Consider the following 14,964-nt stretch of genomic DNA (forward strand, 5'->3'; position numbering starts at 1 on the left):
TCTTCGGAGCATAAGCATATGTATTTTCTGTCCCAATTCTTCATCTCCTTTAATGGGACAAGCTTAGGTATTGATGTGTAGGTGTTATGAAACAGAAGATGGATGAGTACACCTGGATGTGCTCTATCCATTGTCCCGCAGGAGGGTGTCGCCTCTAAACCTTCTCTTTACCCCTGCACTCCTGACTACTGATGTTGATCTGGGACTAAATATTCAGCTGTTATAATTCAAAGTGGTTCGTTGACATCAATGCCTGAGCATCAAACTATGAGCATGATGTGTGTGAGTTTGCCTTTTGTTTTTGTCTTCTGCAGCAAGCTGTCATATCTTCTTAAAGGACTAGTCTGCTTCAGTGCCATTGATGCCAGAAATTGCGAGCATGGAAACTGCAGATAAAACTGAGGGGCGTGTTTAGGCCACCCCATAGGGTTTCAGACCCAGCCTGTTGTACTCAGTGTGTGTAAGTATGTGTACATACACACACCAACATGCATACAGACATCTGAAAAAGCTAACTGAAGTAATAAAATTTTTGCACGTATACGTACCTGTGTTTGTATGTATCTACATGTATGTACACACAGGTTATGTGTACACACACATGTGCATTTAGAACTCTGAAAGAGCTAATTGAAACAGTAAAATTCCTGGCTGCTTGACTTCTGAGTCATGTTGCTAGAATCCTCTTAGTGATTCTGTAATTAGGATTTGTGTTAGGATTTGCACTAATTTCAGAGTTCGAAAGCTGATTTGTTCTTCTAATTTAAGTTTTAAAATCTTCAGAGATTGCATTGTTTTTCAGAAATAGTTTTGGCAGTGTTTTATCATTAAAAAGTGTAAAGCTTCCTTTTGGAAAACTTGCTTTGACAGTTGGATGATCTTATTTGTCTCCCTCTAGCTAAACACCTACAGTTACCATAGACTTCAAAGGGAAAAGTAGTTGCACAACTTCATTCTAAATTAACAAAGTATTTGTGTGGGAATTAGATTATAGGGACTAGAGCTAGAAGTCAGTTCCCTGATCTTGAGTAAATCAGAGAGAGCAACTCCTTTGACTTTATGGAAGTTCTGCTGATCTTGGTGAAAATTTGCCTTTGAATTTCAGTACAGATTTTCTCCATCAGCTATAATAAAGAGAGGTTTTCAGAGTCATATGTGTCAGAATTTCAGCAGACACTGAAAGATAATAGGAATTGATCATTAATGTTTCTTGTCTCTGGAAAACTTGCGTAAGGACAACTCTTTCCTTAAAATGGGGAAAAAACGCTTTTTAACTTAACTAGAATAAAAATACTTTCAGTAAAAAACAGAAATTATTTCTTCAAAACCAAACAAATACACACCCAAAAAACTCTTGCCAGGAACTATTCCATTCACAATTCTGGTCCCCATAAAAATTGGCTTTGCAGACATTAGAGCAGATATTTTTAAAAATGTATGTTTTATGTGAAGTTTCCGTCTCCTCCTCCAGTATAAGTTGGCATATCTACAATGAAAATATATTGAAGATGATCAGCACTAGCAGTTTGATAGTCCCTGTACGTTAAAAGAATTCATTGCAGCAGAAGTTCTTCTCAGCAGTTTTTCAAAATATTTTGAATTTCAGAAGGACATATATCACAAATATAACAACTGCTGTCTTCCATGAACCAAACTGATTGATTTAAAAGAATTAGTAAGCCTAGAGAAAATAAACTCTTATTGCAATGATGAATTTATTTAGCTCAAGACCTTTGATCCTTTTTGTGGTCATTTATGATTGATGAATCCTTAATGCCAGTGGAAATTACGAAAATGTCTTTTTTGCTGTTGTTGGTCTTTGACCTTTTGAACTCCCTGTTTCCTGAAGCCTGTTGCCGGACCATTAATGAAGGCAGATTTTTATTTTTGGCTTGGTTGTTCAACACTGTTTGATGGGGCTAACCTATTTTCACATAGTACAAAAGTGTAAGTGAAAGGAGAAACCAGCCTTTTCAGACTTAGAAAAATTTGGTTTTTTCCATCCACTCTCTTCCAAGATTGCTCTCACTAGATCTACTAATGGCCTTTGAAGGCCAAGTGTAAATGACCTCTTTTGAAAAGTTCTTTCCTTTTTTTTCTTCTGGCTTGATATTTTCCTGTCTTCTTTCTATACTGGGATTGAATTGAATTTTTGAGTCCATGTAAATTTTACTCTGTAATTCTTTCTTCTTCAGGTTTCTTTAAAAGGCATTTTTCCATTAGGGTCTGTCATTGTCTTGAAGACCTCTCTTGTTAGGTTTTAAGATCTTTCTTTGGTTATTTTCTTCCATTCTGCCTTATGCTCTGTCTTTGTATGCATTACATCCATACCACAGGAATATTTATTACACATTCACAAGTCTATATATTAATCCACATTCCTTTCAGTATTGAATCTTTACCAGTTTGAGTTTTGTTTATGTCACTTTTTCCTGCCGTTTCATGTCAACAAGTGAGCATTAACATCGCCATCCTTCTGGGCTAACGTGAGCAATCATTGAGTTTCTTGCAGAATATGGTTTGCGTCCTCTACAGTCTCCTTAGTTCATTGTTCCTTCCCCAGGATATGAGCCAGTGCTCTATCATCACAGTTACTGAAGTCCTCTGCTTTTTGCTTTGCTTCTCTCTTATTCCAGATTTTTATCTTTGAATTTCTGCAAGAACTTCCTCTCTGGTCAAATCTGGTGAACATACTTCATTTTTCACCATAATGACTGTAGTTTTGTTTCTCTCCTCGGTTTTTCCTGTGTTCTTTCCTACTTCTTTCTTGTCTGCTTTTGTACCACTTGGACAAATATCCAAAAGAGACTTGTAGAGTTTTTTTCCCATTTCCTTTTATAATTCACTGAACTCCTTGCATATCTCTCCTTGCAAGCCCATCTTCTGTCCCTGTTTGATGACACATTCATCTTGAATAGATAACCCTTTCCTTTACATTATAGATTAGCTCATCTGGCATAGTATGTGACAAAAATTTTTCTTTGTCATCTACCTATTCTGCTATCAAGTAATGATACACTTATTTAGCATATATGTACATAGTTATCATAAAAATTATAAGTAATGTGAGTAGCTGAATTTTCTGACTGTCTGGTTTTTGTTAGCTGTTCCCTTTTGTGAATATTTTTAATTTAATCTTTCTCCCCATATTGCCTTTACATATTTGTATTTTTGACAGTTATGAAAAATGTATTTTCAAAGTACAGTCTTTTTTTTTTATAGGCTGACACAATTTGATGGTGCCCTGTAACAAAAAGTTGCCTTGTGGAAGATAAGTTTTTAGCAGTCTAACCAGAAAGACATAAATCAGCCCTGAGAAGGGGGCATTTCATATCTAAGTTCATTCTGGTATTTTCCCAAAATGATACTAAAAAAAGAAGGAAAAAAAAAAAAAGCACTCTAGCAAAGGAGTTACAAAGTTGTCCACACATGTCTGAAAGTCAAGATAAATCATTTTATAGCTGTATGAAACGGAAACAAACTTTATCCTAAGCATCTGCCAGCATCTCAGACTGTCACACGCGGTTCAGCTTGACTTTGAAATTCAATTCAGATTGTGTCTGCAGCCTGCGCCCCTACCTCTCACCTGAGTGACCGACAATAAAGTTTCCATTAAACTACCAAGTAGCATAGAATGCATCTGATGAAGAAATGTTTTCTGTGCTATGTTAATGATGGTTTTGTCTCACTAGAGTTTACATATCCAAAACAAAAGCAAGAATATTTACATTGTAGGGGTATTCAAAATGCATCTGTCATCCAGAAAATAATATAAAAAAAACCCACCAAACATATGCTTTGTGTGCTGTCATTTAGCCTGATGGTATCAGGTGCATAGCACAAGGGCATGAGAGAAGTTGGCATATTCTGGAAGCTTGTGCATGTATGTCTGTGATGTGTCTGTCACCTTAATGTGGCACTCTAAGGGATTGTACATGCATGTGTTTTTTTTAAAAAAGAATGGTGATTTTTAGTATATCCATTTAAAAAGATAAGTGTAACATACACGTGCTAAGGCTTGTGCCTATTTCTTGGATATCATTGAATTTTATATCAACGCTGGAATATCTTCTAATAAGTTTGTTTCATAGCTTTTTAGCTGTATTTCGGGAAATTGAGAATCTGGTGGAAAGCAGAATATTAAGTGGATATTATCTAGAGTATTAAGTGGAAAATATATTGGCTTGTGTGGTTATAAGCTGAAGTTTACTTTTTTGAACATCTACCTACTTGCTTTGCTGATCGCATTTGTTTAGAAAAGAATGTTTAGCAACCTAAGTTTCTTTCATTTGTGGCTAAATATCTTCGGATTTCAGCAAAACAGTTTTTCATCCTTCGTAGAACACAGTGAGAGAAATCAAACAAATTATGCCTTAGAAAGATTTGTAGCTTGTGTATTTTCACTGCATTGAGTTGAGATTGACTTGTCAATGCTAACGGCTCTGAATCAAAGAATATGGGTTTCTCCTCTTTTTAACAAGTTCCTCAGCTTTGATGCACAAGATCTGCAGGATACCTGCTTGCTGGTTACTGCAATGACTTCAGTGTTCAGAGTGATAGGAGAGGACACAAATGATTTATGTGTGCCTTCCAAGCACTGATTTATACAGTTTGGTTTTCTCATTAGCACCAGGCAGTATGCTGCCTGCTCCCACCTTCTGAGTTGTTCAGACATGGCTCTGCCTTCTTTCCCTCTGAGTCCCACCATTCAGAAAAGGTAGTGTCTACCCTCTCCTCTCAAGAGAGGTTATTTTTGCTGATTCTGTTGGGATGCTACTTTTGTTAAAAACTATGAATTTATTTGAAACACACTGTCACTTAAATAGAGGAGACAATACAAGCACACAAATGTAAATCAAGTTAGCTTGTGTTCCTTTTTCTGCATGTATTGCTGTGATGGGGAAAAAAATCATTGCATCCATTTCCCTTGATACTGTGATGTTGTCTTCATTCTGCCAGGGACACTTCCTTACATTGACTTAAGTGATGTTAGGTAGCAATAATAGACAAAGATTTTGTTAAGCATGAAGAGTAGTGTGACTTGGGAAAATCTGAAGGGTGAAACATGGGAACAGGAGAAATTATTTAGAGGAAATACACTGAATTTGAAATCACTAGAGGTGATTCAAAAGCTTCTGTTCTTAAAGCATTCGTGAGTCACATCTATCATAAACGAAAAATTATGAATGGTTTGACAGTCTCAGAGTTGCTTGAATATTATATATACATTGTTGAATTTACAGGTCTGTATTCCACTGCTTTATATGTGCCTTAGTAATTGATTCATTTGTGGAGAACTCAGTTAAATTTGTGATCTCAGACTGGCTGAATACTGAGGGAGGTGGTAGTAGTAGGTGATACTGATATTAGCAGTTAGGCTTGGTTTTACTTCTTCCGATTCTTTGTATTTGGAAGAATTTATAGATATGTTCATGGTTAGCTGGAATGCATGTGTTCCCAGTCCATGTTTTCTAACCTACTACTGATTTGAGTAAAACCTTTATATTTCTAAACATCAAAGTAAAATATTTGACTTCATAAAAAAAAGTAATCAACTTACTGCAATTTTTGTCATATTCATTCAATATCCATCTGATTTTCAAATGAAAAAGAAGTTTTGAATATTGCTTCACATACAAGAAGAATAACAAAAACTAAAGAAGATTCTTAGAAGGTTTCTCTGGTTGGGCACCCTCTTTGTCCTCAGTGTAGCACACAGGGCTTGAGTTAATACCCACACTTGCTTCCTACTTAGAAGTCCACAAACAGTGAATCTAACCCCCTCTGTCTGTTTTGGAAAGCCTTTCTCCTGGATGCTTCCACTTTTCTAGTGGTTGTTCTTTCAGGTTTTCTACTGGGAAAAAGGTTGGACACCACACGAGGCGCAAAGTGGACGTAAATCAGTGGGAGCTGGAAACCAAAGTTGCACTCCTAGCTGTAGAGACACAGAGATACTTTACATCACATGACCTTACCAAATTGAGGACAAGAAGTAATCAGATAAAGTTATAGGAAGGGAAATTATAGTTAAGGTACAAGGAAAAAAAATTCTAATGATAAAGATAGTTAAGCAATAAAACAGCATAATTGTGGGTGGGGTAGACCTGTGTGATAGGAAGGTTTTAGTAACCTTTGCAGGGACAGATTGGTCATGCTACCTCAGTGCTGGGAGATAAAGTAGATGCCTCTGAAAGGAGATGACCTCCTTGTACCTGGCACTGCTAGGATTTCTGATCATCAAACTTTATACTAAAACAAGAAGAATGTGGCTGGCCATGGGGAGGCAGAACTGGCAGGGGCACAGGAGAGAGAATGTTCTCAGGCATTTCTAGTTCTGGCTGTGGAAGTTCTGGTGTCCACCAAATGGGCCCTGACCACAAGATCTGGAATTGCTAGCTAGATACTAAAATAGACTTATACAAGCATATTTCCAAGTCCCTGCAAGTTTGCTTAATTAATGTTGTATGTTCTTAATAGTTGCCATGCTAACCTGCCTGAAAAACAAACCTTGTAGTTGTACAAGCTTCAAAGTATAACTCAAAACTTTTACAGTAAAACCTTGAAAGCTTACTCACCAGACATATAAAATCAACATGGTACCGCCTGTACAAGTTACTGTTGTGGAAATGAAATAGTTGCTTCTCTTTTAATATTGTGATGGGTGACCAGATCATTTCCTACCAATAGCAAAATGCAATTAGATAATAAAGCAACATTAAGTAAATCGCATAAAAATGCATTTATTTTTTTTTTTAGTTCAGAGCAGGAAAAGGTTAACTTTTTTTTTTTTCCTTTTTGACTGCAGACTGAATGCAAGTACCAGAATCACAAGTGCTTCAGGGAGTACAAAAAACAAACTGTATTCAGTGTGGCTGGTTAGAAAGGAAAATCTGAGTAGTCACAATTTTTTATTTTTTTTTTAAACTATGTCTCCAAGCAATCTCATGACCTCAGTATTATGCTTTGGTTTTGAAGCAGGAGCTGGGATTAATTCAGTTTCGGTGTTGTCAAATTTAGTGCTAGTATAAGGAATTTCAGTTTCACATCAAGGAAAGCAGCCTTCAACTTTAATTTGGGCAGTAGATCTGACAACCTGTCTGGTGTTTTAAATGGCCAGTTGTAATCAGTTGTGATATCATTCAGCAAATCAATAAAAGTTTGCATTAATGGAGTTTAAACGTCCAACGGGCATAGATATTCTTGCTGTCACTGAGTAGATGGATTTGTCTGCCTGTTCTGAATCTTACCTTTCATATTTACCCACAGTATATTTGCAAAAAAAATTATATCCTTTATGATATTTTTATTCTTATTTTTTGTCTCTGTTTTGGAAAAAATAAAACCCCTTACTTTTTGCTGATACATCTGGTACTTTGAGTGCTTAAAAACAGCTCAATTGATTACTTTTGATTTAAAAACTTCTCAGAAGGAAATTGCATAACAAGACTGGGAGCTCAAATATGTGAGTTTTGGCAAAGAGCTGCGGAAGAAAAGCCTGGCTGTAGCAACCTCAGAAGAAAAGAACTTGACATTTTGAAAAATTTTTATTGACCGGTGTGAACAGGGAACCGGGAAGTCAGATCACTCTCACAGGCAAGCTGCAGTCTCTTCCTTGCTGACCTTTAAATGCCACTTAGTGTCATCAGAAAACCAAGGAAATGCTAATAACAGGGCTTTGGGTAAGAGAGTTATATATGAGGCATATCTTTTGAAAACAAACATAAACTGACTTCCACTTTTATACACATCTATTTTTGTAAAATGGAATTTTCACTGCAGTACAGTTATATTTTAATAGATTAATCTTACATTATTTTATTAATATTAATATTAAAATTTTCAGAAGTATCTATAAGATATCAGAGATTCTGTTCATCCTTAAAAAGGGAGTAGTTTGCAAACAACTTTTTTTAATTGCGTTCTAGGTTGATGACTGTGGAACACAGACTGGCCTCTGCTTTAGGCTCTTAATGTAGCTTGTGTTGAGTTCAGCAGGCTGTGGACTTTGGTAGTCTTGTAGAAAGTTGTCTTCTCAGTGTCTTTTGAAAAGACTGCAATGCTTAAGTCACCAGGTTTCTCTGAGCCTTCATAATTCTGTGTTTTTAACAGCCCCTCTTTGTCCTTCCAAAAACTCTTTGAAAGCTAAATTTCAACTAGAAGAACTAGTAGGAAAAAACCCTAAAAAGAAACTGCTTTAACCCCAAAGAAAGCAACTTGTACATTAGAAAAAAAGAAAGTTCCTTAGATTTCAGAGGTTTAATGAGAGAGAAAAAACTAGCTGGCAAGTACAACATGAAACAATGGATCTATGAAACCTGATAGCACCATATGTAGGTACTGTAGCTGTTTCTTGCCTCCTTCCAACATCAATTTCATGGAATTCAAGTGGACTTAGGTCTATGGTTGTGGTTCAGTACATGTTCAAGATCCCTGCTCAACTAGAGTCTAATTTTACTGATGACCTATGCTGGTGTATCTGTGTTTGTGCTGTCTTTGCTTTAGCTTAATTCGGGGGGGGGGAAGGAAACTAATTCTTTTTTTCTTGCTAGTTTGCATTACTTAATTGTTGTTTGAACTGCTAGCAAAGTGCTCTAACACTAGTAGTCTAGTAGTCACTAATAGTCTGCTAGACTCTGATTTTACAAGTTGGGAGACATTTTTAAAAGCTCCTTATTTAATTCATTGTCATGAAATTTCTTTTTCTGACATAATTTTTATATTTTTTTTTTTTTGCCATGCAGTTACAGAGCACATGGATTGTAGGAATGGATTTTGACTCTGAGCAGAACATTCCATGCTAACCTATTTGTCAAATGAAGCAGAGGATAAGGGGTGACTTTTTTTAGCCAGCTGCATTGGATGCAATGCTTGAGCTTGGCTTTCCTCTCACTTACATTGCTGTCATTTCAGTAATTCCACTTAAATCGATCTATTGATAACAAATAAAACAAGAAGAAATGAGATATGGTTTGGGTAAATGGCATGTACATTTCCAAGTCCCTGCAAGTTTGCTTAATTAATGTTGTATGTTCTTAATAGTTGCCATGCTAACCTGCCTGAAAAACAAACCTCCAAAATCCAGTGATTTGGAAAGAAGCTGCACTGCATCTAACACAATGTAAAATATAAAAGCTGGGTAAGGCGTTGTCTCTGTAGATTAGGTTTACAACAAAAGACGAGTCATGCCAGAAACACTTGTGTCAGTGGTTTGTGTCCAACATTTTTCTTCTCTTAAACTAATGAAGAAGACTACACACATGGGAGAGCTTGAAAGTCTGCCTCCAATTAGACAAAGCTCCCATTGCTGAATGATGGGGCGTTCAAAACTACTTTGAAGTTGTCCTCATTCCATTCCCCTGGAAGCTGTAGTGAGTTTTTATTTTAGGGGAAGAGTCTTAACATGAGCATTCTTGAAATGTTCACTCAGTAAATAATGGGCTTGATATAACGTTTGGACTTGGAAAAGAAAACAGATGAATTTCCAACGTTTTTATTTTTTCTTTCATTAAAATATTTTTATTATAAACTATTTATAGTGTCATGTAAGTATTATACTTTTTTCCTCTATCTTCTGGTAGGAAATCCAAGCTTTAAAAAAAAGAAAAAAGCTTTAAAATGTTTAGTTGTTCATCATTGTATTCCTTCACAGTGATCTGTTGCTTAGAAAAAGATTATTGTAGCTCTTCAGCCATGAGACCTTGAGGTCTAATTTAATAGGATATTAATTTAAAACTAGATACATCCTGTCTTCATATTGGTACCCTGTGTTTGTAATGCTGGGAGGGAAGTCTTAGGGGTTTTTTTTATTATTTGTATACATCTTTAAATCTCTTTAACAAAATTTCTCAACCTTTTTATCCAGCAAGTAAAATCAAGGAATTTAAAGTCAGAAAAGCGTACCTGTAGAATACACCTTAAAATTATTTTGTCCAGTCATTTTATAAGTGTCTTAAGAGAGGAGATTATTTTGTATTTCACCCTGTGAACGCTATCGTTTCTTTAGGAATAAACAAACTTAATTTGATTGAACCAGGTACAATGCACACTGAGAATGACTTAAAACTTATAGGTTATAGATGAGATCATTATTTTTTCTGCTGCTTAAGATATAGGGCCAAGAAAACACTACATTTCTTGTTAGGATTAGACCTAATCTTTTAAACCCAACATTCCACTTTGAGCTTTTTTCTTCATTTGCTGGAAAGGTGGAGAAGCTATTGATGCTATTCAGTTCAGACAAACTAACAATGAAAAAGATGAAAAATACTGCTTTAATCCTTCAGTAAAATTCTATTCAGTCAGAGAAGATTGGTAACGTGCCCGGTTTGTGCTAAATACACTAGTCCTAGATGAAGTCTGCTGTGCAGTGTGTAACATAAAAGATAATAAGAGCATCGAGCTGATAGTTTTAAATCAGTGATAGTTATCACGTGTAGTAAATGCAGGACAAGACACAAATTTGTTTGCTATTTGCATTCAGCGCTTTCAGTTGCTTTCACAGGAATCTATAGAACATTGAACTTTACCAGGCAGTCAGGAACCTGTATTACATATCTTTTTGCATTGGTATATGCTTAATCAGTGCTTCCTCAGCAGTCCTAAAATTAAATGAATTGTCTTTTTGAGCTTGCTGCCCCAAGTTTTTAATTTTTACCCAAGTTTGCTCTTGGCACTTGTGGAAAGGAATTATCATGCCATGTCACGAGTCAAATTCACTGCAAGTTACACTCCTACAGAAATCCAGATATCCACCACAAGGATGAGGCAGCTATACAATCGAGGCAAAGCATTTTCCAGCACTTTCCAGATTGGAGAACTTCATTTCAAAGAACTACCTCTTTTATTTGGAAAGTGGTGGGATTTGTGGTGGCCTTTAGTTTCCTGCCAGTATGCATTCTGTGGTCTTGGACAAAATTCCTTCTGAGAGCTTTGTCCTCTGTGGGTGAGTTTTGCAAGTACGGTAACATGTTCTGTTGTGATAAGAACAGCATTATCAACAGTGGTCATCAGCCGGTGCTTCCAGAATAGGTATCCTGCTCCAGCTCATGGTGGATTGATATCAGTGGTGATTTCACAGAAGCCATTTCTGAGAAGAAGTGACTGTCTCATAACTTAATTAAAAAGTAAAATCTTCAATTTAATATGGAAGCTTCTCTTAATTAAAAATAGCAAAAGGTGACTCACAGGTTTTGAGGGAAAAGTTTTTGCAAGATCTTTATTAGCTGATTCAAAAAATTAATTATGTTGAATGTAAGTGTCAAAACTAAATTAAAAATGCACATTTTCAAGCAATCATGTTTCGTAGACTTTCCTGTTTGTAGATTTATTACTATATGACTGCGTATATTTCTGTTTGTATATATTCATATAAAAAGGTATTAAGGCCTTGGTCTGAAATCAGTGAAACTTTTTCTGTTGATTTTATTAAGTCTTCAGTGAGAGCTAAAATAATTTTTAACATTAAGGAGTTACTGAAATAGTTTGTGCTTCTCCTTTTTATCTGGACCTGTTAAAATTCAGAGTGGGGCCTGTCAGTAGGACTTCTTTTGACCAGGTTAAATGGTTGTTTTCAGTAGATTGTAAATGATTATGTTTGATAAATAAATTGTAAATTGGGAATAGTTTGATGGTAGCAGAGTTTCTCTTACATAAATCTGCAGAGAAGACTCAGGTAAATCAGGCAGATTGCTAATAAAATAGACAAGCCTGGGACACAGATAGAACACTGTATTAATCACATGCTCATTTAAGAGTAAATCTTGCTTTCTGAAATGTATATTGCTTGTAATTGAAATACAACTGCAAATGCATTTGGATAACTGTAATTATGTGTCTTGTTGAAGCTTATATTTTAAATATGACGCAGCAGTAGTGTTCCTATCAATAGTATTCTTAAACTGTGGTAGGTGCTCATTATGCCTCCTCTCTTATTAATATTGCCTTAAAGCTTTGTTCCAGTTGACCTTTAGAAGTTCCAAAAGTTACAGTTTGCAATTCAGCAAGTTTGGCAGAGGAATATATGTGATTATTTATATCATTGTTTAAACAGTAACCAGATGTGTCTTGTTTTTCTTCTTTCTTTCCCATTGTTTTTAAAAAGTGATGTTAATCCAAGATGTTAATCCATTTACAGGGTTTTTCCACAGCACCAAATTCCCCTTCAGTGAATTCTCGTTCCGGTAGCCTGGGTCCATCACTGTCCCTTGGTAACATCTCAGGAATGACAGCAAACCCAGAAGTGAAAAAGCGCAGAGCACCTCCTCCACCAGTTGTCACACCTGCATTGCGGAACGTGGAGACGAGTGGACAAGAAAAGACAACAACACAGGTAACAGTGACACCATGGAATGCGCTTCTTTGCTTGATGTGCTGGCTACCATCAGTTCATTCATCAGAGCTAAAGCCATTCACAGATATTTAGGCTAGCCATTTACTACAGGTCACCAAAACTCTTCATCCTACAATATAAAATTATCAAAAGTTACTGAGCTTTCTGAGACTGCCCCAAGCTTTCTCCCATGTCAAGAATCAGAGAAGTTTTGTGAGGAATTATGCTAAAAGGAGGAGGGTGAAGAAAAAGTAAGGCAGAAAAGCTGGAAACTTTATAGAGTGACTAGGTATCCTGATTGGCCAGGGAAGTCCTGGAAAATTGGTGACTTCTAATGACTGACAAAAATCTTCGGCATGCAGTTTTGCCCAGGTACTTGTCAGGCTGTCGCCTGCATCTCTATTTCCAGTGCTGCCGTGGGATACAAGAAGATCTGCTCTGCTTTCTCAGTTTGACCTTTTAAAGCAGTGCTGTTTTTGCTTTTAAAAAAAGGTCACTGTTCCGCAATACAGTTATCGAGAATTAAACAGAAATGGGGGGAAACCTTCCTGAGGACCTAACCCTTTGAAAAGAATAGAGTTAAGGGAAAAGGAAATTGTTTTTGTTTTTCTAGTGACATTCAGGTATGTGTGTTACTAAACACATGCAAGCACATTAGGACTTCTGGTTCCACCATCAACAAAAAGTATTGCATTCTAAATGTAAACTGTAAGAGTCAGTGTGTAAAGCTATATATGGATGCCAAATAACAATGCAAGAAACCAATACCTTCAAGATAGTGTAATGTGGACTGACTGTATCTGCTTAGGGCTTGTCACTTCTACAGCAGGCTGATCTTTGGAAAGAGAACTGTATTAGTGTAAAATGAAGTCAGAAAAGAATCTTTGAGTTCAGTATAGTGGGGGAGAAGTCTAGTGCTCAATCTCACTCCCTGTCACCCTTTTATTTATCTGTGTTAAGACACACGTTCAGTGCCTTCTGCAGTGAAGTATTGTGTAAGCAAAGTTGATGCACTCTCTTGGTAAAGGGTTATGGAATCTTATTTTCCCATTCTTAGGATAGTTAAAAGTATGGTTGCTGGAATATAAGTGTTTTATCTTTCAAAAATTAGAGAATGTTCCTTTGAAATAACACTCCTTTATAGACACAACTGAAGAGAAACAACAGCGTTTTCTTGCAACGTTTGGAGCGCTTTCTTTTTTAAAATTTCCTTTTGAAATTCCTACTGTAAATATTTTTATGAGGTATCTTGTGTCCTCCCGAGTTAAACATTTAATGTATTTAAGATAAGTAGATCTTTTGTAAACTCTTAAGTTTATACAAATATGGTAATCACAGACTATATCATTCTTCTATTCTCTTAGGCTTATCTCCATGAAGTGTGGCACTGAGATTTCAAATTGTGTTGCACAAAATCACTGAAAAATCTAAACTCTCTTTAAACATATTAACATTTCTATGTTCAACATTCTTGCAAATAGATTCCAGTGCTGGTTTTCTGAAGCCCTTGGGAGTGCCCCATCCCTGGAAGTGTTTAAGGCCAGGCTGGATGGGGCTTTGAGCAACCTGGTCTAGTGGAGGTGTCCCTGCCCATGGCAGGGGAGTTGGAACTCGATGATCTTTAAGGTCCCTTCCAACTCTAACCGTTCTATGATTCTATGAAAAGTTATTTATTTATCGCAAGTAGCATACAGTACAGCATCAATTTCAAATTCTCTTGGTCTAAAGGAAAAGCTATTTTGAAGAAGGAAAACAGGTGAAGGTTGCATCAGAGGATTTTCCATGATGAAGTTAACTTTAGGCAATACAAATGTCTTGTGTAGCTGATAAAGCCATTGAAGAGCACAGTAGATTGCGGGCACAGTTTCTAGAGTCTGTGAGCACAGTAGATTGTGAGCACAGTTTTCTAGAGTCTGTTTGGCTGCCTTTGTTGGGTAAAGGACATCTTTCCAAAAATGGTTACATGGGTCAAAATATTAAACAGCTATGGTGTGCTTCTGAAGCTCCCAGGCTGAAAGTTGCTCACAGGCTGCCCTGTAGTTCAAACAAGAATGTGTGGAGTACAGTTGAAACGAAGCACAAATTCCATGAAGCAATCAAAAGCCAAGAGAAGAGATTAATTATTCAGTATTATGTGGCAAGGTAGCAACAGAGGCATTGTTTATAAGAAAACCCAAACAGTTATATTTTATCTACGTGCAGACTATCCAGTTTGCTGTGAAAATAGAGTAAAAAATCTCAGGGTGTAAGTTTATTTCTTTAGTTTATGGGAAAGAATTAGCACTGATCTTTTTTTTTTCAGGGAAGGACGTCAATTCCTTATTAATGGACTTCCTTCCATAAAAAGATAAGATGTTTGTTTAGAAAACTTTATTTATGTGCAACTGTTACTAACAGGAAGATCCTGCAAAGGGGAACATGTTTATTTCCAGTGAAGCTAGCACACTAATAGAAAATGGAAAAGGTGGTATTCTGAACTTTCAAGAAGGTTTTTTCTTTTTAACTGTGTGGTTCCATTAAGTTGTGTAGAAAAGCAAATATGGTAGCTGTTATGAATACCTGTAGTTTGACTTTCCAACCCAATAAGCCTGTTATTTTTAACCCATTGTTAAGCTCCAGGGTATTCAGTTTTCTTT

At 36.3% G+C, this 14,964-nt stretch overlaps 1 protein-coding gene across 1 annotated transcript in view; it reads left to right on the forward strand.

The window, feature by feature from the left end:
• COBL (cordon-bleu WH2 repeat protein) overlaps positions 1-14,964 on the forward strand; it is a 159,783-nt gene that overhangs the window by 71,776 nt on the left and 73,043 nt on the right. The window contains exon 9 of the mRNA XM_074146968.1: positions 12,134-12,328. Coding sequence (XP_074003069.1) covers positions 12,134-12,328 — 195 coding nt within the window. The remainder of the gene's footprint in view (positions 1-12,133; positions 12,329-14,964) is intronic.

This window comes from Numenius arquata, chromosome 4 (genome assembly GCF_964106895.1).
Source record: "Numenius arquata chromosome 4, bNumArq3.hap1.1, whole genome shotgun sequence".
NCBI lineage: Eukaryota > Metazoa > Chordata > Aves > Charadriiformes > Scolopacidae > Numenius > Numenius arquata.